At 41.5% G+C, this 27000-nt stretch overlaps 2 protein-coding genes across 2 annotated transcripts; both read right to left on the bottom strand.

Annotated features, from left to right (window-relative positions):
- Nucleotides 1-1323: 1323 nt before the first annotated feature.
- Ms4a3 (membrane spanning 4-domains A3) lies at nt 1324-12517 on the bottom strand. Its single transcript, XM_038315653.1, is given in 6 exon segments — nt 1324-1422; nt 2786-2887; nt 4545-4703; nt 8786-8842; nt 11408-11542; nt 12368-12517. Coding segments are annotated over 6 exon segments (702 nt in total).
- A 6160-nt stretch (nt 12518-18677) lies between these two features.
- Nucleotides 18678-26004, bottom strand: Oosp2 (oocyte secreted protein 2). The gene is made up of 4 exons (XM_038315726.1): nt 25923-26004; nt 23710-23891; nt 21329-21432; nt 18678-18795 (listed from the first exon to the last, which is right to left on the bottom strand). Exons 1-4 carry the CDS (start codon nt 26002-26004, stop codon nt 18678-18680), a joined length of 486 nt encoding a protein of 161 aa, XP_038171654.1.
- Between the last annotated feature and the right edge of the window lie 996 nt (nt 26005-27000).

Raw genomic sequence — 27000 nt, forward strand, 5'->3', positions numbered from 1 at the left:
TAAGTGTAACAACTTTCACCAGACTGGAGCAGAGCAGAGCCAATATCTACTTCACCTGGGAAACCCTCCCCTGCAGGAGTAGAAAACCTTTCCCCAGAGCAAAGCTGCAAGCTTCTATGCTTACAGTGACTTTCTGGTATTTCTTTTTTTTCCTCATATTTTTATTAAAAATTTCTATCTCCTCCCCTCCTCCTCCCCCTTCTCTCCCCTCCCCTCCACCCATACCCCACTCTCTCCCTCTCCAAGCCATAGAGCCATCAGGGTTCCCTTCACTATGTTAAGTCCAAGGTCCTCCCCACTCCCCCTAAGTCCAGGAAGGTGAGCAACCAAATTGACAAGGCTCACAGTGAGCCCGTCCATGCTGTAGAGTTCATGCTCATCGCCGTTGTCCTTGGTTTCTCAGTCCTCCTCCACCATCAGCCACATTCAGAGAGTCCGGTTTGGTCGCCTGTTCCATCAGTCCCATTCCAACTGGACTTGGTGGTCTCCCATTAGTTCTGTCCCACCGTCTCAGTGGGTGAACGCACCCCTCACGGTCCTGACTTCCTTGCTCATGATCTCCCTCCTTTTGCTCCTCATCAGGACCTTGTGAGCTCAGTCCGGTGCTCCAATGTGGGGCTCTGTCATTTTCTCCATCCATCGCCGGGTGAAGGTTCTTCTTGCTAGACTGTAATACTGATGTCAGCCAAAATCAAGAGCACTTTTTTTTCTGTGCTGAAACCAATCTGGCTCATCCTGCAATTGAGATTTTATGAAAAATACCCACGATAGGGATTGAAACTGTAATCTCAGCAGTTTTGAGTAGGCCTGTGAGTATAAAATATCAAATTGAGTATGCTTGCACATGCCTCTAATTCTGAAAGTTGGGAGGTGAAGGTAGGAAAATCAATTCAAAGCCAGATTTGGCTATATAGGTTAGAAGCCAGCCTACAGGACATGAGACACTGTGAAGAAAGAGACGGGGTGGGGGAAGGGATGGAGGGAGAGAGAGAAAGAAAGGAAAAAGGAAAATTAAGTATTAGATAATCTTTCATCCTTAAATCTCACAAAGCAATAGAGTAGGAGAAAAAGAAAAAGAGATTGCATTTCTGGTATCAGCTTTGAAAAAATGACCATAGGAGTTGCAAATCAAAAAATGTCTAAGGAAATACATTTATTCATAAAGATCTAGAACATGCCATAAAGATCTAGAACATACCATAGTGAATTTACAGAGATGGCAGACAGGATTAGAACAGGTGCCCAGCTTTCTCATGGATTGTGCCGTGACAGAAAGATTGCATTTCATCTGCTCATTCTCTCCTGGGTTCTCAAGTGAAGCTCTCAGTCTTTGGTGATTTAAGGCTGAGTGTTCAGGTGCTCCGAATCACTTCCATCAGGAGCTATTCCCGATTCCGCAGAATTAGGAGGTGAAGAAACTGCCTAGAAAATGAGACATCGGTTCTCAAGAAGAGGGTCATCATCTCCCCTCTCCACTCCATCCCTTCTTAAAGCCATCATGATCACTACCACAGATCCAAAAATACTCCTTCACTGGTGATTATCCTATTAAACACTGAAGAATGATTATATCCATATGGATCAGGAGACAATAAGAACATTTTCAGCTTCGTTTATATAGGTTGCTGCTACATATATGTGGTTCTAGAACTGAATATGGAGACTGCGCGGGGAAAGTCAATAAAAATCAAATGTATAACCTTCCTAAGGTGTTTCTGGCCTTGCTTGCCCATTTTGAGTTGCATTGCCTTCACTGAAGACTTGGTTCTGACTTGGTGTGGCTGCTGCCACACCACAAAATGCCAGTGGGTGCTGCTCAGATTGAATACTCTTTGTATGTTATAAATGGCAGCAACCTCTCCTATAAAAGCATAGTAGTGTAATTACAGAAACCAAATGCCTGTAATATTTTTCTACTATTCTTCCTTAGCATGTAAGCAACAAATTATCATATATTTGGGTTGTTTCATGATAGACTGTTCAATTTTTAAAATTACTGTTTGGATTGTTGACATGTTTCATGAAACATTGTTGAATGAACTTTGACTCAGGATTAGGCTAGAATTTCCAGCAATTTTTGGAATGGCCATAAACATACAAAACACATGTCTGTCACTTTGTGCTTTTTGTTAATGCAACGCACCCTTCTAGGCCTTGAGAATAATAAAATCAGAGGATTAATCAATTCTCAGAAACAAGATGATCTCCATCCTGCAGCATCCAATACATAGCCAATGTTAATTATTAAGGAAAAATAAACATACACATTCATTTCATTAATATGCAAGTTTGTGTTGGTCTTTAATAAGTGGTAAAATTACATACCAATTAATTGTTTTAAATAAATTCCTTTATTATTCATTATCTGTAAACATTTTGTCTAAATACCTATTTTATATTTCTATGTATATAAGGTTATGTAAAGCTTTCTTGGGTAGAAAAAAATATTTGAAAGTGGAAAATTTTAAGAAACTAAATTAGAAGATCTAAATATCCAGCAAGAATATGTGGCCATCCTGAGTTATATAGCTCAAAAGTAAAAACTTACAAGAAAATAATTAAAATTAGTTTAACGGCATTAAATGTATTTTAATATATTGCTTACATTTTCAAATCTGAATCATTTCCAACCTTACTCCATCTCATGCTTTGGTCTAGTAAATAATTCCCAGAAGCCCACAAATCGTTACCATATACAAGTTTCTCTTTCTGAAAATCAGAACTAGCTTCATCCATTGTGGGATTTGCAGATGATAGAACTTGCTCCTCATTTCCACAAACTCACCTCTCTTGAACCACAGACATTTCCTAGGCACCACATGACTGAGATGGAAATGGTCATGGTCAGCTCCAGCAGGGTGAGGATCAGCATCAGAGACACCAGGCCCTAGGCAAAGGATGCCTCAGATCAAATCAGTGGAAACATTCAGTGGGAAAAATTGTCAGTGGGAAAACAGACTGCACAACCCTCAGCAGGGAATAAGGTGAGACACAAATTAGACAGAAGGTGCAGACACACAAATTGTGAAGAAGGGATCCAGTATCAATCCAAAATCATGAAAACATCCTCCTGGGAGAAATATATATGTTATTTCTAGATTGGCCTATGTGAATCAGTCAAGGGGAGAAGGAATCAAAGGAGAAAAATTCTGACACTATCACTAACACTTATCAATATAATAAGTTACAAAAATTAATACACAGTTTAGCAAAATGAACAAAAAATGATCCCTTCATAATTCCACCAACAGGATTTCAGAGGGGACAGGTAGGCATTTACATTAGAGTCACAGACCAAAGTACAATGCTGGAGAAGCATAACACATTACTGATGTGGGAGGGTCTTCTGTTTTAATAAAGAAACTGCCTTGGCCAGCCCTTAGGTGGGTGGAGTAGACAGAACAGGAAAAAGGAAGTGAGGTAGATGGCTCAGACAATTGCCCGGCCTCTCCTCTCTGGGGCAGACCACCGTGCCTCTCCTCAGGGAGAGAGATGCCATGAAGCTAGCCACCAGGACAGACGTGCTGAATCTTTCCTGGTAAGACACCACTTTGTGGTGTTACACAGATTATTCAATATGGATTAGTCAAGATGTGAGTAAGAGGCTGGAACTAATGGGTCAGGCAGTGTTTAAAAGAATACAGTTTGTGTGTTGTTATTTCGGGGCATAAGCTAGCCGGTGGCCAGGAGCAGGGTGGCAGGAACGCAGCCCGCAGCCCCACACTACACATTACTGCAGAAGTTACCTTTCCATTATTGCTGAGCGCCTAGAGAAAATACTTAATCAAATTTCTATGGAAGGAAAAAGACCACTTAATCTGGAAAAATAGACACAGATAAATACAAATTTAGGTGATTGGAAATGTAATAAAGGAAGGACTAGAGAGATAGCTCAGCAGGCAAGAGCATCTGCCACTCTTGCAATGGACCTGGGTTCAGTTCCCAGTACCAATATGGTTTGTCACAACTGTCTGTAACCTTAGTTCAGGAGATCTAATACCCTCTTCTGACTTCCTCAAGAACCAGGTATGCACATGATGTACATGATACATAATACGAGGAACACAGGCAACATAGTCACGAAGTCAAACACAATCTAGTCCAGAGAGAGAGAGAGAGAGAGAGAGAGAGAGAGAGAGAGAGAGAGAGAGAGAGAGAGAAAGAGGATGATAGTGTACCTTACATGCACAAACATTCTAGACTGCAGAATAAGCTGTGTATCTCCAAAGTTTGTCATCAAACAAAGGTATGTGAAACAAATTGTTTAACGTATTCTCTATGGAGAGTATAATAAATAGTAGTAATAATAATACAACATGATAGCTAAGCACTGTTTTCATTACTTACTAAATATTAGCATATTGAATTTTATACCAATCCATTAGATGGGAACTACCTGTTATTATCTTCACTTCAAAGATAAGAAAGTTAAAATATAGACAGATTGTCTAATGTGCCCTTCAGTACAAAACTAGTAAAGAGCAAAGTCAACATTCTATACAACATACTGTTTTTCTGTGTATTTTGAATGGTTTAAAACATACATCTGATGAGGAACCCAGGTAAATGCATAATTCAGGTGACTGTGAAGACTGGCAGCCCTTGAGTGCCTGGGAATTGAGCACCAAATGTACAGAGAGGAAAGCAGTTCCAACAAATGCAATGATCGCACTGGCAATGTTCATCCCAAAACTGTTTTGCATCTAAAACAAACAAAAAAAAAAGTTCATTAATGTATTAGAACATACTTTAACATGTTAGCAACATCATTCCATTTAAAGAGGTATTTATTTACACACCTAACAGCATTCTAGATGCAGTGCAAGCACCCATAAGCAAAGATTGCAACATGGTGCAATCCAGAAAAGAAAGACAAAGAAGATTGATGTACACAGCTCAGTTGGTAAAATGCTTGCCTAATGTGTATAAAGCCCTGGAATCAATCTTTAGTATTGTATAAACTGGGTGTCTTTGAGGATGCTTGTAATTCCAGAGATTAAGAGATTAAAATTCAAAGCTATCTTGTAATATATGAGACCCTATCTCAATTTAGATAAGACTCCTAGAATAGTGGAGAGGGTAATCAGATTGGTGACTACCCTGTCATCACAGAGCCTTCATATAGTAATTGATGGAACCAGATGAAGAGATCCACAACCAAAGACCAGGCCAAGTTTTGGGAATCCAGTTGAAGAGAGGGAGGAGGGAATATATGACCAAGGTTGCAGGGTGGGGGGGGTTGTCAAGATCATGAAGGAGAAATCTAGAGACAGTTGAACCAAGCTTGTGGGAACTCATGAACTCTTGACTGACAGTTGTAGAACCTCCAAGGGACTGAACTAGGCCCTCTGCATGTGGGAGACAGTAGTGTAGCTTGGTCCATCTGAGGAGCCCCTGGCGATAGGACCAGGATCTATCCCCATGCATGAATTAGCTTGTTGGAGCCCATTCCATTTAGTGGAATACCCTGCTCAGCCTTAATGTCAGGGGAGGGACTTGGTACCGCCTCAACTTAATGTGCCAGGCTTTGTTGACTACCCATGGGAGGTTTTACCCTTTGAGGGGAGTGGATAGAGAGTGGGCTGAGGGGAAGGTGAGGGGGGAGAAAGGAGGAGTGGAAGGGATAACTGTGGTTGGGATGTAAAGTGAAATTTAAAAAAAATTAAAAAGAAAATAAATAAACACAAAGCAATTTATGTTTCAAAGAAACTGAAAGATTGGTGGGTTAAAACTAAGAAATACATTGACTGAAATACTGGAAAAATAGCCCAGAAAGAGAGCAAAAATTTCTCTAGAAGAAACAAAAAGATGAATACTCAAGACAATTTGTAGAGCTAGGAAATGCTTTAGTTGGCAAAAGGGGGAGGAAACTTTCACTGAAAATGATCCTTGAGTATTTCTTGGAGAAGTGAGGTTTTCACAGGACAAAAGCTTAGAATGGAAAAATATGTATTCGAAGTGGAGCTAAAGTTCATATTCTAGTTTAAAAAAAAAGCATGCTGATGATTCCAGAAATTCTAAGCAATTTGACCCATGATTGAGACAGAATGCAGAAACAAAGGAAGCAAAGGCAAGGAAATGAGTTTTTGAAGCACCAGACAGCCATGTTTAGATGTTCTGTTCTCTGAAAACACAAACAGAAGGGCAGAAACTAGATCATCACCACGCAACTGCGATTCCCTCACAGCCATGGGTAGACCCAAGATTCCACACCATAAATGAGGAAAACAGCCCATGTGTGTAAATGTTTTTAACATCAATGAACACTCAGTATAAAGAGGTGTCATTATGAGCTGAAATGATTGTAATCCCATTTTCCAATCAATTTCTAAGAGCATTACAGGCAAATTTAAGGATATTGAAATGCAAGGCAGTTTAGTAAGTTTCATTGCTACTGTGAAGAAATGTCACGTTCTTGTTTGTCCCCAATATGCTTACAAAATGAAGAAGAAAATAACACTAAAAAAGAAAACGATAAATACACTGGCATGTAAATTATGCCATATATTTTAAGTAACTAAGTATTGAGGCTGATAGAATGCCATAGCAATAATGGAATTCTAGAGAAAGAGGTGGAGTTTGTGACATTCAGTAGTAATAACTTGTAGAGATAGGAATAAATAACTGAGCATTTCCCCAGATGGTCCAGAGGAAGTCAGGATAAAGAAGACAGTTCAAAGTCCCTAAGGCCACAGTGTCCCCAGGAAGCAAGGAAGCCAAGGTGAATAAGATTAGGAAAATAAATCGGAATTTACAGAGAGATATATTATATAAAGCCCTGCAACTTATGGGGGAAAGTCTTTGATTCTAATTCTGAGAAAAATGCAAAATTGTTGGAGGGTTTTGAGCAAAGAGGCAACAGATCAATAGCCTAAAACGTGTCACTTTGTCTTAAGTAAGAACATGAGGAAAATGAGGTTCACAAATGGAAGCAGAGAGCCCACTTAGGAGGCTACAGAGAATGCCATGAGAGGAAAGATGAGTAAAGGCCAAACACAAACTTGAATGTGAAGACCATTTGATTCGCTGAAATACTGGCTTCAGGAATGTGAAAAGAGAAAATGGCATGTGCTCATATTTTTAGTCTAAGAATCTGAAAGGATGGAGTTTCCATCAGCTAACATGAAGATGCAATCTCACAGGACAGGTTTGAGGGATAGTAGAAGTTGAGTTTGGGATCTTTCAGACTTATAACTGTAAGCAAAACTGATAGTCCAATTTGATGCTCAGGAGACAAGTCTTGTCAGGAATATGCATTTCAGGAGTGTGACCATACAGGTGACATTTGAAGCAATGAAAATGGCTGAAATCATGGAAGTAAATATAGACTGAGCAGGGTAGCTGCCAAAGATGGCGACCTTGAGAATCCAAACCTAAGAAGTCTGAAAAGGAAATAGAGACATAAAAGGACAGGAGGAACTGTCAAGATGTGTTGGAGCCCAAGAGAAAAAGTATCAGGAGAGGAGGTGAAGTCAAGTGAGGGACAGGAACTGAGCACTTCTTCGGCAACCTGGATACCTTCAATATTCTTAAGAGGACAGGAAGTAAAAGAGTTGGGAAGGCTTTAGACAGAGTATGGATAACTCCTTTTAAAATGGAGATTAGGGACAGGCAATGGTGGAGAATGCCTTTAATCCCAGGCCTCAGGGGGGCAGAGGCAGAGGCAGGTGTTTCCTTGTGAATTTGAGGTCAGCCTAGTCTACTGAGTGAGTTCCAGGACAGCCGGGGGTACACTGTTGTTAGAAGTCACTTGTTCATCTCCCGGGGCCACCAGGACACCCAAAATAATCACGCAGAAACTATACTATTAAAATCACTGCTTGACCAATCACTTAAGAAGCATATTGTTAGCTAGTTCCTATATCTTTGGTTAGCCCATTTCCATTAATCTGTGTATCACCATGTGACTGTGACTTACCAGGTAAAGTTTCATCCAGAGTCTGTCTCTGGTGGGGCTACATGGCTTTCCACAACTCTGCCTTCTTTCTCCCAGCATTCAGTTTAGTACCCCCACCGCCGCCTAACTCTACTCTGTCCTATTATAGCTAGCTTCTTTATTCATTAACCAATAAAAGCAACACATATACGGAAGGACTTTCTACACCATTTCCCCTTTTCTGTTTAAATAAAAAAGAAGGCTTTAACTTTAACATAGTAAGTAAACAGGAAGTGCATTGTAGGCAACTTCCAAAACTCTAGACTTGACAGAGACATCTCCTGCCTGGATAGCCACCCAAAGTTCTTATCTTAAAAGAGAAAGAAAGGAAGGAAGGAAGGAAGGAAGGAAGGAAGGAAGGAAGGAAGGAAGAATTAGAAGGATAGAAATTTTTGCTTCCAGTTTTGAAGGAAGTAGTGAAAGACCACTCACTAAAAATAATTTGTTAAGCCTGACAACACACAAAAATTAAGAGAAGCCTGCTTTCTAAGCTTCAGATTCACTCACTATTCATAATAACAATCCCAGACACGAGTATTCATGGTTTATCACCACTCACTAAAAATAATTTGTTAAGCCTGACAACACACAAAAATTAAGAGAAGCCTACTTTCTAAGCTTCAGATTCACTCACTATTCATAATAACAATCCCAGACACAAGTATTCATGGTTTATCTGATTTCCCTGATTATCTACCACCGAATTCTTGAAGAAAATTGATTTTCTTGTGTATTAAATGAGACTTGGTTCCTCAGCTGGATTCACCAACCTCAGCCTTCTTACTGTTGGGGGGTAATTTATTTCTACTCCTCTGGTCATAGAGAAAAGGGGGAAGAGTTGACTCTTACCAACATCCGTGTAGGCTTTCTCCCTGCTGCAACCGTCAAGGATCCTGAGCAGATAAACTGTTTAAAACAGAAAGTAAGACAGACAAAGAATCTGTGTAGTCTTGACCACCTTCTCCTCAGCCTTCCCTCAACAGGAGTTACCAAATCTCGGTGAACAAAGGCTTACTAAATAAAATTCAACTACTGAAAGTCAACAAAATAATTTCTAATGATATTCTGCTATACTCATAGATTAGCACCGAGTACAACTGTCATCAAAGAGGTGTCACCCTGCAAGTGATGGGAGCAGATGCAAAGACCCAGAGCCAAACACAGACAGGCCCAGGGGACCCCACAGAAGAGGATAAAGAAGGATTGTAGGAGCCAGAGGAACACTAGGCAAACATGTCCCCCAAGATCAACTAAGCAGGGCTTACAGGGGCTCAGAGAGACTGAAGCAGCAATCACAGAGCCTGTATGGGTCTGAGCTGGATCCTCTGCATATATATTATGGTTGTGTAGCTTGGTGTTCTTGTGGGCCTCCTAACAGTGGGAATGAGGTCTGTCTCTGACTCTTTAATCTGAGCTTTTGATCCTTTTCCTCCTGCTGGGATGCTTCGTCCGCCCTGATATGAGGGTTTGTACCTAGTCTTATTGTAACTTGTTATGACATGCTTAGTTGATTTCCCTGGGAGGTCTGCTCTCTTTTAAAGGGAAATGGAGGAGGAGTGAATTGTGGGATGGGGTGGGGGTGACTGGGAGAAATGGAGGTAGGAGAAACTGTGGTTGGTATACAACGTAAGAGAGAAGAATAAAAAAGAAAATGCAGGAGCAGGCTTTGAGTTTTCTGCCTCAGATAATAAAGAGATTATCACAGGCCTTCCCTCTGTTGTGCTTTGTGAAAGAGCACCTTGTTTTCAATACCAGCTCCGTCTCCTGGGTAGCCCAGTAGGCCTTTCTTCCCCTCAGCTTCCTTTTCCACCTGATATCCATATCCCCATGTTAACATCACCTGCTAACAGCTGCGGTACTAAAATGAATGATACAAAAGCAGGAGTATGTGTTTGCCCAGGACACGGAAAGCATCCAAATTAACAATACATAGCTACTGTTTAATTCCAGAGATCCCAAAAGAAGATTCTTTTGCTATTTCTGACAGCCTACTAAGGAAACTGAGGGCAAAAGTTCACATTTAATCTCTAAAACCACATCCTTGATAGGATATGAAAGCTGAAGCAATAGAAAGAACTGTATAGGGGGCACACAGAAGGCATGTTCACCGTGGGGAGGGCTTGGACAGGAGTTAATAACTACAGGCAAGGGCAGAAAGGGAGAATGGGTCATATACCTTGGACTTGCCCTGAAATGCTTTAGAGCCAGAGAGAAACTTCTAGAACTGGAATCAACGATCCAGTCTTCTGGCGATGCTGAGGTGAATGGGACACTGACTCCCTGATCCCTTCCCTTTTCACATTTTATTGTATGTGTGTGAGTGTTTTGCCCACACATATGTCTCTGCACATATGTACAGTGCCTGTGGAGGTCAGAATAGGACATCAAATCTAGAACTGGAGTTACAGATGTGGGTGCTGGAAATCAAAGCTGGGTTCTCTGGGGGGAAATCCAATTCTTTTAACTGCTAAACCAGTCTCTTGCTCCCCTTCTATTTTAAAACACACTAATCTCACTCTCTGAGAAAATAAAACTTCATGCTTGTGAACATCTGAAATTCTTTTGTTCTGTTTTTTTCTAAAATTCAGAGCAGAAAGTCTTCACTTGGATTGTCAAGATTTATTATGTAGAGAAATTCATGAATATTTCAGAGTTTATCTCTTTCACCAAAAATTTTTTCTTAACTCTCTCACAGTTTCAGGGATGCCAAATCCCCAGTACATGCTACACACAGTGAACTAAAAATGCACACAGTCTTCTATCAGGCTGAGAACTGACAGCAGCCCACAATCTACTTTCACGATACATGTGTTTTGTTGTTGTCTTTTGCCCCTCATCATGCCCTTAAAACCTTTTTCCTTCTTTCTTGGTCTCCATTCTAGTTTCACAACTTATGTACAGAGAGAGAGAGAGAGAGAGAGAGAGAGAGAGAGAGAGAGAGAGAGAGAGAGAGAGAGAGAGAGAGAGAGAGAGAGAACCCCACACACACATTTAGGTACATATAAAAAAATCTAAAATCTTGGCACTGCACAGAAACGAAAACATATAGTTTTTGTGTTCCTGAGTCTATAAAACTGCAAAGCTGTAGGATTTTGTGTGTGTGTGTGTGTGTGTGTGTGTGTGTGTGTGTGTGTGTGTGCAGCATATCCAAGAACTCTAAGTCTCACCCAGGAGATGGAATTGGCTATGTCTCCCATGCCCATTAATAAATGAGTAGATAAATAAAATGTGTCAATATGCACAATGGAATTTTATTGAGCCATAACTTGCATAGGAAAATGGATGGAACTGGAAATTATTATATGAAGTGAAGTGGTTCTTATAATTAGAAAGAAAGGGGATTTTACCTACTTTTGTCAGAAATTACAAATCAAAACCACAGCTGGTGATCCTCAATGAGCGCTTTGATATTGCAGCACCCTAGCAGTGCTGGGTGAGAGACGGCCTGTGGCGGAGGGGATGGATACTCACAAACACAGCACCCCAGAGCGGGTAGCCTGTGTAGAAGGTGAAGAAGAAATGCCTGAAGTGCTGAGACAAATGCTGTAAACAACTCAATAAAACACCCAGAGCCAGAATCAGTATTCCATTCAGGATCTGGATGGCCTGGGAAAAGAAGAAAAAAAGATAAAAGGCATAATACTATCTTTATTTTCCTCAGAATGGAGGAAATATCATGACTTTAAATGGTTAAAATGCTAAGCCTGAATTAACTGAGCAAAATCTCATTCTAAAAAGGTTTTGTTTAGGATTATAATAGGACAAAGGTAAACAGCTGTTAAATTTTTATTTTAAATTTTTTTATTTAAAACATAGAATATGACCATTCGCTGGTATCATAGGCCTGCAAATCCAGCCACTTGGGAGAATAAGGCGGAAACATCTATCAGCTACAGAATAAGTTCAAGTCCAAACTGTGTGATTTAGTAAGACCCCCACCTTTAAAAAGCGCAAAGGGATGGATCTCTGGCTCAATAATAGAGTATTTTCCTGACAGGTATTAGGACCTGGGTTCCATCCACAGGACCACAGGAAAGGAAAAGGGGGAAGGGAAGGGGAGGGGAGGGAAAGAAAGATAGGGAATGAGAGGAAAGGAAAGGTGAGGAGAAGGGAGGAGAAGGGAAGGGAGAGAGGGGAAGGGAAGGGAAGGTAGGAAATGGGAGGGAAGCAAGAACTTCACAGAACTCAACCTCCTGACAGGAGCCATCAGAAAGCACCAAGAAACAATAAAGAGCCTTAGAACAAACTCTCCAGAGTTTTCTAGGATATACTCTAGGAGAGACTGATTCTCCATTTCTACTCCTCGGGTCTCCATGGCCCCAACTTGTCTTTAATGACTTAGTAAAAAACAACTGAGAAATTTTGGAGGGAATCCATATAACCTTTTGTTCCTTCTTATAAAAACCTACTTTGTGGCCAAGGCTGACTTACCCCGAGGGCTTGCAGTACTCCTCTCTGAACATCCTGTGGTCCATCCAGGAGATGATAAGTAGAACCATCAGTCTCCTCTCTGTGACTGCCTGGCGAGGTACCACGTGCTGAGGCCCCCAGTCCTGTACCATCCAATTCCTGGGAGGCCATTGGGAGCTGCTTGTCGCTGGCATGGGAAATAACCCAAAAGCTTGATGCTTCCTTCTATTGCTTCCTAACAATATTTTTTTAGGGTAGCAAAAGAGTTCAGTTTTGTGCATTCATCAAGATTACTCTCCTAAATGACAGGATTGACCCCCTGCTCCATCCCTTTCTACCCTAGAACTAACTGCTCCCTCTCAAAGCAAAGCCTTCTTTCCTGCTACACCTTGGTCTGAACAGCACCTCTCTTCAAATCAAATTCCAGCCCATGAGTCAAACTTTAACCATACTCCTTTTAGTCCTGGCCCAGTTTGAACGACGAACCCTTTCTGCCTGCTCTGGGATCCCCAAGCACCCCTTTAACAATCCCTCAGTCTGAGCTTCCATTTTCAAGGTGCTCGTTTGTATCTATCTGTATGTGTGCTCATCATCTTTGTTCTACTGCCCCACTTTCTCACAGTTGGTACCCAGCTAACACAGTTCAGAAGAAGCCATGTCTAAGGATAACAATCAAAAATTCAACAGCAGGCACTGGGTGTTTTCATGCTGGAAACACCACAGAAAGGAGGGAAGGAAACATAGTCTGACACATCATTGACTTTTTTTTTAAGAAAGAATCAAAGATGAGCTTCTGCCTTCAGATAAAGTACCATGTTGTATAAAATATGCTCAGCGAGAATTTTTTTTAAAAAAAAAAAAAAGCAAGAAAATGTAGGCTTGCTGACATCATATTAAGTAGCTCACCTCCCAGCCCTGAGTAGCAGAAGTTCTGAGAATTTTATTCATATCAGTTCCCAAAACTTCCATTGGAGGGGGTATTGGCATTATGGCCCCTTACATCTTATAGATTAGATGAGGAATCTAAGAAACAGAGCCTGAAATAACATCCCTAAGTCCACCAGGCAGGGATCAAAAAAGCTAAGGGTAAAAAAATGGCCTTTAGTTATCACAATACTCTTTCTCTGAGCCTGTACAGGAGCTGTCTCACGAAACCTCATTCATAGTTCAGGAATGTCTTCTCATAACCCAAACAGGCCACCAAACTCAGAGGTAGCCTCTTAATATAGCAACGTGTGTGTGTGTGTGTGTGTGTGTGTGTGTGTGTGTGTATGCACACACTTCTGTCTGTCTGTCTGTCCATGTCTACATTTCCCAAATAAATAGCTATAGTATGCCAAAAATAATGGCACTAGGGTAACATCTACATTCTAAGGGCGGCCATCCATATAGCTAAAATTTCCAAACCTCTACTGAGCAACCAAATAGGAAACTTTTAGACATTCCAAGAGGGCCTCAGGGAGGCGCCTTTAGTAGACAAAAATGAAAGGGAGATTCCTATGGAGAAGAAGCCTGTAGGTTTACCTTGGAGACTTCAGGCTTTGATAGACCCCGTTCCCTGCAAGTCCATCTCCTTACAGAAGAGAAGACAGTCTGTGCCCCAGGACCAGCAGTCTCTTCTTCCTGGCATCTAACGGATCTCTTCCTTGTGCAATACCTCAGCAGATCCAGTGGAAGGGTTTTTGCTGGCTGCCTGGAAGGTGTGCTAATCATACCCATGTCTGAAGGCACTGGCGAGCCATCCACTTCCCCCAAAGCTTACCCATAAAGAAGGAAGCTGGTAACAGGAGCCACCACCTTCTGGCTCTAAGATGTTGCTTCACACATTATTGGAGCAAGAAACAGAAGCAGAAAATAAGGGTGGGTTAGTAAGAAGGTATTGTGAAATGGGGGAAGAATAGGTCTAGCTATGCAATGAAAGGTGAAGCCAGGAAGAACAAATAGTGTTGGAAGAAGTAAAATACCAGGGCCATAGGGGACTATGCTCACATATGCACCGGTGCTGTGACTAAAATTGTTTTACATGCATGATAATGCTTAATCCTCTCAGGCCAAGCAGGGTTAGTTCATTTGTCATAAATCAAAACAATGGTTATTTAAATATATTCTGGTTACTATATATCAACTGTTGTTCGCTGTGCAACTTGCTTCACGTGCATCTCTTCCTCCCATCCTGAGGATAACCCAAGGCCTAGATAACATTGCTAAGTCATTGTGATGGAAGGATAAAACATAGCCAGAACCTCCACCTGGCGATAGATGAAGAAAATGACTGAGCCCCACATTGGAGCACTGGACTGAGCTCCCAAGGTCCTGATGAGGAGCAGAAGGAGAGAGAACATGAGAAAGAAAGTCAGGAATGTGAGGGAACCTCCACCTGGCGATAGATGAAGAAAATGACTGAGCCCCACATTGGAGCACTGGACTGAGCTCCCAAGGTCCTGATGAGGAGCAGAAGGAGAGAGAACATGAGAAAGAAAGTCAGGAACGTGAGGGGTGCATTCACTCATGGAGACGGTGGGACAGAACTAATGGGAGATCACCAACTCCAGTTGGAATGGAATTGATGGATCATGCGACCAAACCCGTCTCTCTGAATGTGGCCAACAGTGGGGGCTGACTGAGAAGCAAAGGACAATGGCGCTGGGCTCTGATTCTTCTGCATGGATGGGCTCTGTGGGAGCCTTCTCAGCTTGGTCGATCATCTTCCTGGACCTGGGGGGGAGTTGGGAGGACCTTGGTCTTAGCATAGAGTAGGGAACCCTGATGGCTCCTTGGTCTTGAGAGGGAGGGAGGGGAGGTATGGGTGGAGGGGAGGGGAGGGAAGGGGGAGAAGGAGAGGAGGGAAGGGGGAGGAGGAGGGGAGGAGATGGAAATTTTTAAATATAAAAAAATAAACCATGAAAAAAAATTTAAAAAAAAACATAGCCAGATTCCCTCCCATTTAACCGGCTCTGTCAGTCCATTGCCCGACAATGTAAGAGAAAGCTCCTGACAGGGTGAGTTGTAAAGTTTAGTTACCTCATGATCATAGAAGTGGACACTTGGCACCTGCTGAGGGGGCCTTCATGCCATGGTATGGCATAGTAAGAACAAGGCACACTAAGTGAAAAGAAACAGAGCGTGGATGATCAAAATCAATCAGCTAAGGTCACCTGAGAAATGAAATATAACTGAGTATTTCTGTGAGTTCCCATAGAAGCTTAACTTGGGAGATGAATCCCAAATATGGGACTCAACATCCCAGGGTCTGAGGCCATGAGCTGGGTGAAAAGAAGAGAGCTAGCATTCCTCTCTCGCTGCTTCCCGACTGCAGAGAGTGACTAGCCTGCTGTCACAGCGAGGGCATCTCTCATCACCACACCTCCTTTGGCCTTCAAATTGTGAGCAGAACTGAAACTTTACTTTCCTAAGTTGCTTTTGTCTGGTGTTTTGTCACAGCAATAAGAATACATAACTAACAGAGAGTCCAAACTCCATCCGCTAGGGTGAGCCTACTTCTGCCTATACCTCACTCCCATGATACTGCTGATACTGATATCAGCCCATGCCCCACATTCTGGAAGGGCTAGGGTGAATGATGGCCCTCCGATGCTTTGCCTTGACCCATTGTATCCCTTTGGAGGATCATCTGAGGCTTTTGGACTGGGGATATGAGGCCAGCAGATACTCGGCAGGAGCTCTGCAGCCAAGGCTGACACCGGGGCTCAGAGCCAAGCGCAGGGACAACTGGAAGAGTAAACCTAGACAGAGGTCACAAGGAACTGGCAGGAAGGATAGTGGCAAATGTCATAACACATCCCCGCCCCTACTCCATATCACCCACAACCACCCATGTACTGTTTTAGCAAAAGCCATTGCAGATGGAATATCACAAAGGAAAGAAATGGAAAGAACATGATTTAAAGAAAGAAGAAAGAAATCTACAGAAGTGCAATAAAATAGATCTAAGATTTTTCTTTGAATTTAGAGCTGAAAAGTCATAAAAGGAACTTGAGGGTTAGTGTCTCATTTGTAACCTGAAAATTAGAGCACCCACTCCAGCAAATGGTAAAAAGTCCAAAGGACAGAATGCATTTAAAGCTTTTAAGTCACATGAAGAGACATTTTTTTAAATTAGTTTTTATTGAGCTCTACATTTTTCTCTGCTCCCCTCCCTACCTCTCCCCTCCCCTTCAACCCTCCCCCAAGGTCCCCATGCTCCCAATTTACTCAGGAGATCTTGTCTTTTTCTACTTCCCATGTAGATTAGATCTATGTAAGTCTCTTTTAGTGTCCTCATTGTTGTCTAGGTTCTCTGGGATTGTGATTTGTGGGCTGGTTTTCTTTGCTTTATGTTTAAAAACCACTTATGAGTGAGTACATATAATAATTGTCTTTCTGGGTCTGGGTTATCTCACTCAAAATAACGTTTTCTAGCTCCATCTATTTTCCTGCAAAATTCAACATGACGTTAATTTTTTCTGCTGTGTAGTACTCCATTGTGTAAACGTACCACATTTTCCTTATCCATTCTTCATTCGAGGGGCATTTAGGTTGTTTCCAGGTTCTGGCTATGACAAACAAAGCTGCTATGAACATAGTTGGGAACATGTCCTTGTGGCATGATTGAGCATCCTTTGGATATATACCCAAAAGTGGTATTACTGGGTCTTGAGGAAGGTTGTTTTCCTAATTTTCAGAGAAATCGCCACACTGACATCCAAAGGGGTTGTAGCAGCTTGCATTCCCACCAGCAATACAGAAGTATTCCCTTTTCCCCACAACCTCTTCAGCATAAGTTGTCAGTGTTTTTTATCTTGGCCATTATGAAGTGACATTTTATAGGTCAAAATAGGCATCTTTGAATGATTTAAACCAGCACATTTTTAATAGGAAAACCACAGCTGTGATAATTAAAGAAGGTTAAATAGGTGGTGAAATGAAGAAGGAAACTGGATGTGTTCCTGGCTTATCCCTAAATGTCAATGTACACTTAAGACACAATTCTTCCCAGCCTCAGTCTAACCGGCTGGACTGTGAGCCTGAGTATCAGGATAAAATGGTTTAGAATCGTATTCCTGAAGGCCAGCTGCTCCAGCAATGTTCATCTTATACCCTAAGGATGCTGATGGGGAAAAAAGCCTGCACTGCCTTGTCTGTTGGTCAGCTTTCCCACTGCCGTATCAAACAACAAGAAACATACTTGAAGGAAAGCGGACATATTTTGTCTCACGGTTTCAGAGACATCAACCTATAATCACCTGCTTCTGTGCTTATGGTTTCCTGCACTGAGGGCAGGCTCTCTGTCCATGCCTGCCAACTTCGGTCAACTGTTCCAAATGTGGATGAGATATTACAGAAGGCAATGACATCAAATTTCAGCATTGAGGCTGTTTACTTAAGTTAAAAACCATGAGTTGAGTTTTTTCTAGATTAGTCATCTGAATATATTGTCATATTAAATTAGTTCTAGAACACAGCTTGATAAATTAGGACACTATGCAAATTAAAGTGTCTGTGAACAAGAGAATATTTCTCTTTCCTGAGAGTAAGCAGGTTAAAACTTAAACTAGGCCCAAAGTTCCTTTAAGGTTTATTCATTTACTCTACATACAGTATTCTGTTTGCATGTATGCCTGCAGGCCAGAAGAGCCCATCAGATCCTATTACAGATGGTTGTGAGCCACCATTTGGTTGTTGCAAATTGAACTCAGGACCTCTAGGAAGAGTAGTCAATGCTCTTAACCTCTGAGTCATTTCTCTAGCCCGAGGCCCAAAGTTTCTATTCTGAGACATTAATACACCTATCTCTGTACACAATCCTTACTAAAAACATGTAGAACATAATTCTATTATGTCAAAACATGAGAGCCGGTAGGCTGGATAGGCAGATAAAGGTTACCACCAGCAATCCTGACAACTGGGTTCCATCCTTGGGACTCACACGGTTGCAAAGGGAACGATGTCTCGCAGGTTGTCCTCTGCCCTGTCCACATGGACTGCGACACGCATATGCACTCACATGCCGCAATCTAAAAAAATAGACTATAAATATTCAAAAGTGCCACAAAGGACATATTCTTGAATCTGGGTACAAAACAGAAAACAAAATTTAAATAGGTAATATAAATTGTCTACTAGGTAACATCAAATTAATAATAAGTCATACCCATGGATAAAGTTATTGAAGAAACATCTTCATAAGCAGAGCATTTATTTAATTGGTGTACAGAAATGAGATGACTAAGAAGTTTATGCCAGCATTTTTCTTATTGAAAAGGGGTTTTGTTTTACAGTGAAGTTCACGATGCCAGCACTATTCCCATCTCCTATTCAGGAGGAAATCAGCTTAGAAAACGTTTAATAACCCCAGATCTTCAGGCGTGATTTCAAGATCAGTCATAAAGATACTTGCAGGTACTTTTGGGTCCTTGTCTGTAGACACTGCTGTAAGCCACACTGACTTCCTAAAGAAAAAGGGAACAGAGAGAAAATCAAGGTTGGAGTCCTTGGTGCCAAGTCCTGCTGTGTCTAGACTTGGGGGTCAAATCATTCTTACCTTTAATAAACACCACCATTTTCAATATGCCGATTTAGGAGGTAGAGGCAAGTGAATCATTGCAAGTTTAAGGCCAGACTGATCTACATAGTGAGTTCCTGGCCAGTGAGCAATTTGGATTTTTGAATGTGAATGAATGTATGTGTATTTGTGCACAAACTTAAAATCTATGCACAAAAACTCTGATCATGTATGTCTGTCTGACTAGACAACACTTTAAAATGTTTTAGATTTATTATGTGTATGAATGTTTTGTCTGCAAGTATGTATGTGCACTGTCTGCATGCCGTGTTGCCTATGGAAATCAGAAGAGGACTTCGCTTCCCTTGGAAGTGGAGACGACATGGGTGGTTGTGAACCACCACATGGGTACTAAAAATTGAACCAAGGTCATCAGCAAAAGCAGCAAGTGCTCTTAATTGCTGAGCCATCTCTCCAGCCCACAGTAGTCATTTTGTCTAAGGAAAGTAAATAGAAAACAAGGTAGCAATTACTGTTGACAGAGAAATGCCCTTTCATCTCTTGCTCATCTAGAAAACTCTGCAGAAGCCCTAGGCCTGAGGCAACAGGTCAGAATTCTACATTACAACCAACCATCAGTAGTATATGGGAAAGATTATATATTTATTCATGTATATGCATGTGTGTATATATAGCTTAATTAAGTCTGGCTTTTATTTGGGGTTCTGATACACCCCAGAATGTCACTAAATCCCTCAGCTTAGTTTGCCTTAGGAAAATAGTTCAAAAGAGAGTCAGAAATATCAGCAAGGCAAACATATTTTCTGCAACTGAAATCCACACTTAAAGGTGGTAAAGATAATAAATTTTATCTTGTGTGTATGTTTATCACAGTGAAACAAACAAAAAAACAGAAGTATGATTTGCCATATTAAAAGATATTAGACATTTCTCTTAACTCTAAATTATTTTAACATTAAGTATTTTTATATATTAGACAAGATTATAAGTTGTTCTGTGGTTTCTACACTTGTTCCCTAAGTGTTTATAACATTCAATGTAAACATTTCTATGATATGGCAAATACTGCGTGAGAATACTATTCCATTTCATCTCAGAGTTCCTACGGGGTATAAAGTGGTTTGGAAAAAAATGGTCCCCAAAGGGAATAGCACTTTTATGAGGCATGACCTTGTTGGAGAAAGTGTGTCACAAGGGAACAGGCTCAGACAGTTGACTCCCTGTTGCCTACAAGATGTAGCATTCTCAACTCCAGCATCACATCTGCCTGCATGCTTCCATGCTCCCTGCCATGATGATAATGGACTGAACCTCTGACACTGTAAGCCAGCCACCCCAGTTAAATGTTTTCTTTATAAGAGTTGCTATGGTCATGGTGTCTCTTCACAGCAATAAAAAACCAAACTAAGACAGAACACTTTGGGGATCTAATATTAGTCCCATAAAATGGCAAGCAATTGCATTTAATCATACAGGTGGGCACATTCCTTTTCATTCTCTGTGAGTTCATATTAAAGTGGCACACTGGTTTTCCATACATATTTTTGCCATGCAGTCTCCTAACACGAAGGAAAGTTTATCAGGAGAAGTGTACTATAAAAGAGATAACAGCAAAATACATTGGTGCCATGGAGCAGTGAGATGGCTCAACAGGTAAAGGTGTATGCCAGCAAGTCTTACGACCTGAGTTCAATGCCCAGACCCCACAGACTGGAAGAAGAGGAACAATTCCCACAAATTGTGCACTGACCTCCACACAAACACTATGGCACATACATGCATATGCACAAAATAATTAAGTGAACAAGTGAATGTAAGAAAAACTAAATCTGACTCCCAAATTAGCATATATATATAATTTTACTTAATATATGCCTCATTTAATTTTTTCTCTTTTTCTTTTTTTAAATTTTTTATTTAACATTTTAAAAATTTCCATCTCCTCCTCTCCTCTTCCCCCTTCCCTCCCCTCCCTTCCACCCATACCCCCACTCCCTCCCTCTCCAGGCCAAAGAGCCAACAGGGTTTTCTACCCTATGTTAAGTCCAAGTTCCTCCCAACTACTCCCAGGTCCAGGAAGGTGCTCAACCAAACTGACAAGGCTCACACAGAGCCTGTCCATGCCGTAGAGTCCAAGCCCATCGCCATTTGCCTCATTTAATTTTTATTTATTACATATGATAAAGATTTTTTATTATCATGATTTGTAAACTACACAACTATAAAATAATCCAAATCCACTAGATTGTTTAGAAACTTTCAACTCTGTAATGTTTTGATTCTAAAATTAGGCAATATATTTAACTTTTAAAAATGAAAGGTAATAGGGTATCTACTGAACTATTTTATAAATAATAATCTGGGGTTTGTTTGAATTCTTCTCATGGGGAAGTCAGGATATAGCCTGTAAAATCTCAGCGTCTTGATAGCAATTCAAAGGAGAAGGCTATAGGACTCACCGAGACGCAGAACACTCCAAAGGGATTGTTTGATTTTCAAAATGACTATTCCTTGGAACAAAGTACATCTCAGTCTCAAAATGGATAGTGTCCTTTGAGATAACCTAGGAAATCACATACTTTATGAGGAAGGTAGTCTAGTAACAGAAGAGGTATGCGTAGATGGGAACACAAAAAACACAAAATATCAGTTATCTCAAAAGAGGTTTCTGTCATTTTCAGATGCATGTGGAGGGCCAGCCACTTAACAATGGGACAGAAAGGAGGACTGGAAGAGTGGACTGAAAGTACCCTGAGATAGGGGCACCCTAAGACACAGATAGGGGCACCCTAAGACACAGATAGATAGGGGCACCCTAAGACACAGATAGGGGCACCCTAAAACACAGATAGGGGCACCCTAAGACACAGATAGGGGCACCCTAAGACACAGATAGGGGCACCCTAAGACACAGATGATAGGGGCACCCTAAGACACAGATGATAGGGGCACCCTAAGACACAGATGATAGGGGCACCCTAAGACACAGATAGGGGCACCCTAAGACACAGATAGGGGCACCCTAAGACACAGATAGGGGCACCCTAAGACACAGATAGATAGGGGCACCCTAAGACACAGATAGGGGCACCCTAAGACACAGATAGATAGGGGCACCCTAAGACACAGATAGATAGGGGCACCCTAAGACACAGATAGGGGCACCCTAAGACACAGATAGATAGGGGCACCCTAAGACACAGAAGCAAACAAACTGCCACACAGAGATTTTTGTAAAAGCTTTCAATGGTTATCTGTCTGCCTCTATCTCTGTGTCTCTGTCTCTCTCTGTTTCTCTGTCATCTGTGTATCTCTGTGTTTCTCTGTCCCTCTGTCTCTCTCTGTCCCTCTGGTACTCTCTCCATGTACTGATACATGTAAGTACGTGTGTACCCACCCGTCTGTGCACATACAGAGGCCAAAGCATGTTGGTGTCTTCCTCTACCATGCTGCTCATTGCCATGAGACAGGGCCTCTCCCTAAACCAGAAGTTCACCATTTTGGCTCAGCGTGCTGACCAGCAACACTTAGCATCCACCCATCTCTGCTCAGTTCGAGGATCGCAGGCCTGGACAGCCATGTTTGGCTTTTTACATGGTTTGGTGGGCTTTCAAGTTCAGGTTCTCATGTCTGCAGAGAAAACACTCCTACTCATACAACCATCTCTCTAGCCCTCCGCAGTTTTTGTTTTGTTTTGTTTTGTTGAGTAACACTATTTAAAGTCAAATAACAAAAGCAGCTTAAAGCGTGTGTTTTGAGAAAAGTATGTGTATTGGCAGGAAAATGATCTTATTTGATATCATAATTTCCAACAAATCACCCCTTAGGCAATTGTGCAAACACCGTCTGAAACTGCCGGTGCCTCATTTATCAAATGTAGTGTCCTATCATAGGTGACTAAAGTCATCAGTGAATGGCTCAAAATATTACTGTAGGATAAATAAAAATTAAAATCCATAGAAAAACAATTGTCCAGAGTGAAAGTACAGTTTTAGATTCATCCCTAGTTGAATAGCCAACAGATATTTAATTCTAATGAAAATCCACTGCCCTATAGTAGACATCCTATAGGAGCATGGATAGATTTCAGATGGCTGAATATTGAATATCAAGTACATTGCAAGGATTGATGGTCTGGCACATTAGAAACAAGCATTTAAAAAAAACAAAACTCCTGGGGGAGTTGGGAGGACCTTGGTCTTAACATAGAGTAGGGAACCCTGATGGCTCCTTGGCCTGGAGAGGGAGGGGGGGGTATGGATGGAGGGGAGGAGAGGGAAAGGGGAGAAGGAGGGGAGGAGATGGAAATTTTTAAATATAAAAAATAAACCATGAAAAAAAGAAAATGACTTATTTTTAACTCAAAAAAAAATAAAATAAAATAAACTCTTTGCCAGGGCCTGGGAAGATGGCAGGGTGAGCAAAGGTGTTTGAGGCTCTTCCAGAGAACCCAAGTTTGGTTCCCAGCACCCATGTGAGGTGGTTCACAATGGTCTGTAACTCCAGCTTCAGGGGATCATAAGTCCTCTTTTGGCCTTCACAGATACCTGGATACAATGCACACATTCATACACATATACAGGTAAATAGAAGTAAAATTGTGCTTCAAAGTTGTTTGCTAAGATTTTGTGAAATGGACTAGAGTCTACTCAGATCTGTGCTCCAAGGTTCTGGGCAAGCAATTGACGAAATAGTCAGGGAGGGATAAGTGGGAGAGCCTGAAGGTTAGATTAATATCAGGAGGATCAGGGATACGGTCTGAGAAAAGGACGGCAGTGTCAGCAGGACGCACATAGCATGACAGAACGCATAGCAGTGTTCCAGACAGCGGCATTCTCACCTTTGTCCTGATGCCACAGAAACCAACAGGGTACACAAAATCATATTGATATGCGTGTATTTTAGTTGCAGGGCAGCCTTGTCCCAGAATTAATTCATCAGAGTAAATATATGGATTGTCTCTGTCCTGGGCATCCGGGCTAACATAGACCATCATCCAATCCAGAGAACAATTTATCTTCACTGCAGAAAGATACATAGGAGAAAGTGTCAGGTGCACATTAACTTCAAGAAAAAGCTACTTTTCTGTCAATGGTAAACACGGCCTAAATAGTAGACTGAGAACGACTTTGAGATCACCATCATCTTGCTTAATAACTCTCAGATACATAGGTGTCTGATATTTCACAGGTGAAAAACATAAATATACGAAGATAGCAAAAACAATCACCTATAAGTTTTTCCTTCTGAAGAATTGAGATTCCACAAAGGGTGCTCTATTCAGGAGTGTATGAAAGAGGAGAATGTATTCCCACACCCTTTGGGAGGGGACAAAGAGAAGATAAGGTCCAGAGGAACTCCAGACAGCCTCTGCCAGGACAAGAAGGAGTGTGAAGAGAGAAAACTCCCCCCACCTCCCTGTTTGGAAGTCTGAAAGAGCTCTGATCTGAAACCCACCCTTAAGGAAAACCCAGGCCTAGGAAAAATCCTCCCTTAGCCCCTGCACTGAAATCTTCAGGAAGTCAACCACTAACGCGGCTTTTAGTGAATGCATCAGGAGGAGCTTCCCATAATGAATTTTCCCCTAAGGGAACATACAGGTGGTCAATGAGTGTGTGGCAACACAGGTCTTCCAAATCAATTTATGAGTACTTGTTCTTTATAGATAATCCATCATCATGAAGAAAGGCGAATTTGGGGAAATTCAGGTTTGGAAAAGGCAGGTGTTCTACATCTATGCATCTTTGTGTGTTTAAAATGCTATTCTAATATCCCCTAAGTAGGAGAATCAGGAAGATCTTCCTTAAAAGAAAAAATATATCTTGACACCTGAGATTAAAACTGGGCTTAAAATGTAAGTGGACTTGGGCTTACTGGGGGTCCACACTTTTAACTTCACTATTGCTACACATCGCATATTCCAGTCAGTTTGATGCTGTGCAGTGGTCCCTCCAACCTCTGAGAAATTACTGACAGCCATAAACATATAGCTGTTATATATATTAGCTGAAGCAAATTCTTCTGTGCCCCCCAAACACTAACAAGGACCAGGGCACAGATCCCTTACTCATTTCATCCTGGAGACTCGGAATATGCCAGTTACCACTTTGTCTCTGCACGTGTTGTATATTGTGTCAGTAATTGACTGCTGCACCGGTCCAGCTACATTAGCCCAAAGGGCTCATCTTAAAGTGAAATGATATCAGATAAGTACACGGTCCTTACTCCTACAAGGTTTCCAGGCCAAAGAGATAAATAAGAAACCTATACATCAGTTCTAAAAGAAACCCCACTTCCAACAGAGGGCAACAGAAAGTCAGCTTCGTAAATAATAACACAAGAATTCTACCTTAGAAAAGGTAGCAGTTAGCCAGGTCTTAAAGCTAGGAAATATCTTGATTCCAGATAAAAGGGGGGATAGATATCAAAATAAACTTGTAAACAGGAAAAAATGATTTATCTTTATCTTCTGGCTTCCTAAGACCATCAGAGACCTGATGTAGGTGACTTGTAGTGCAGCAGTTTTGTGCCTATGTTTCTGTAGCCCAGGCTAGCCTTGAAATCGCTATGCAGCCAAAGATGGCCTTGAACTCCTGATCCTCCAGCTTCCCCTTCCCAGTTGCTAGACTTGTAGACTTCTATCACCCCAACTGGCCAGTGCAGTACTTTAAAAGGAATAAAAAGCAATATCATCATCAAGTGAAAATAGGAAGATTCCGAAAGTAGGGACGTCAGTTTCAGAGATACAATACAATTAATTTCAATCCTATAATACTGTCAAGCACAGATAACTGCAAGTAAGTTTGAAAAGGCTGTCTGCATGACAGAGAAAGCCCCAAAGCACAGGAAAGGGGGATGTCTGAGAACTAAAACGTTCAGCAGAAAGAGGAAAATGTGGATTCACAAGTCTACTTGGCCTGAAAGCATTTGTATTCCAGAGAGTTTATAGCAGCACCACAGCTCTGCAGGGAGGAGAGGAAGCAGAAAGCCACCATTTCACCCCAGCCTCTCAAGAAAGCATCCTCCTAACAAAGCATCCAATTGCTCATTTACCATTGATGTCAATGTTCCAAGCACAAGGCCAGACCAAGACAGCAGAGAGAACTAAGACCTCCAAAGCCACAGAGACCTTCATTTGGATAGACCTCCAGCTCAGCACCACTCACCACTCAGGAAACAAAGGGGAAGTCGTGGCTGCTTTACGTGATTTTGCCCAGCAGCCCAAGCTCAGCTGCCTTGATTTTTCTACTTGTTTAGGTAGCCTTCAGGCTTGAGAGGCTGTCATCAATGTGCTCAGTACTTAAGTCAGGTTCTCCTGATTATTTACAACTGAAAGCTCAAAGAGTCCTACCTGGTAGGTTGATTATGGGCAGTGGATAGTCTCACACCTGTACAGAACAAATTAAACTCAGTGGGGTATAACAAAAAGAGGTCAGAAAGTTGGAGGAGAGCATCAAGAGAGGGGTAGACCTGAGAAAAATTAGGGGGAAGAGTCAGGAGTAAATATTTAAGCACTTTTCAGGAGTTTGGAAACAGGACCTCATGTATCCCAAGCTGACCTTGAGCTTCTGATCCTCCTGACTCCACCTGAGATTGCAGGTGTGCACAACCATGCCTGGCTTGATTTAAGCAATTAAAATCGATATGTGGTCCTTGGAAGTCTGGGCTTCACAGACTCGAACTGAATACTATGATCTCTCCTATACTGAAGCAAGTACAGACGTGTGCACACACTGCTGCCTGCTGAGTACCTCTGACAGCATTTCACACCATTTGAGGCCATCCTTGTATTCTTTATTCCTGTAATCCTGTTGTAAAGACAGAAAGCTGGCTTAAGACCTGAAGTAGTAAAAAGTATTTAAGAAAAATTCAGGATGTCATTGTTCTTGAATTTTGCATGCAAATAGATGGAATTAGAAAACACTATCCTTAGTGAGGTAACCCAGACCCCAAAAGATGAATATGGTATGTACTCACTCATTAGTGGATACTAGCTATAAACACAGGACATTGAGCCTATAGTTCATGATCCTAGAGAAGCTAAGTAATAAGATGAACCCAAAGAAACACATATATAAACCCACCTGGAAATTGGAAACAGAGAAGATCGCCTGACAAAATTGGGAGCATG

This window comes from Arvicola amphibius, chromosome 1, assembly GCF_903992535.2.
Source record: "Arvicola amphibius chromosome 1, mArvAmp1.2, whole genome shotgun sequence".
NCBI classification, from domain to species: Eukaryota; Metazoa; Chordata; class Mammalia; order Rodentia; family Cricetidae; genus Arvicola; species Arvicola amphibius.

Bases quoted from the DNA above. Each gene is read 5' to 3' on its own strand.
- Oosp2 (XM_038315726.1), bottom strand. From the start codon at position 26,004: ATGAAGGTCTCTGTGGCTTTGGAGGTCTTAGTTCTCTCTGCTGTCTTG. The intron at 23,892-25,922 runs GTAAATGAGCAA...ATCTTTCTGCAG, and splicing joins TTGGAACATTGACATCAATG to TGAAGATAAATTGTTCTCTG. The intron at 21,433-23,709 runs GTGAGAATGCCG...GTGATTTCCTAG, and splicing joins TCTGTGGCATCAGGACAAAG to GTTATCTCAAAGGACACTAT.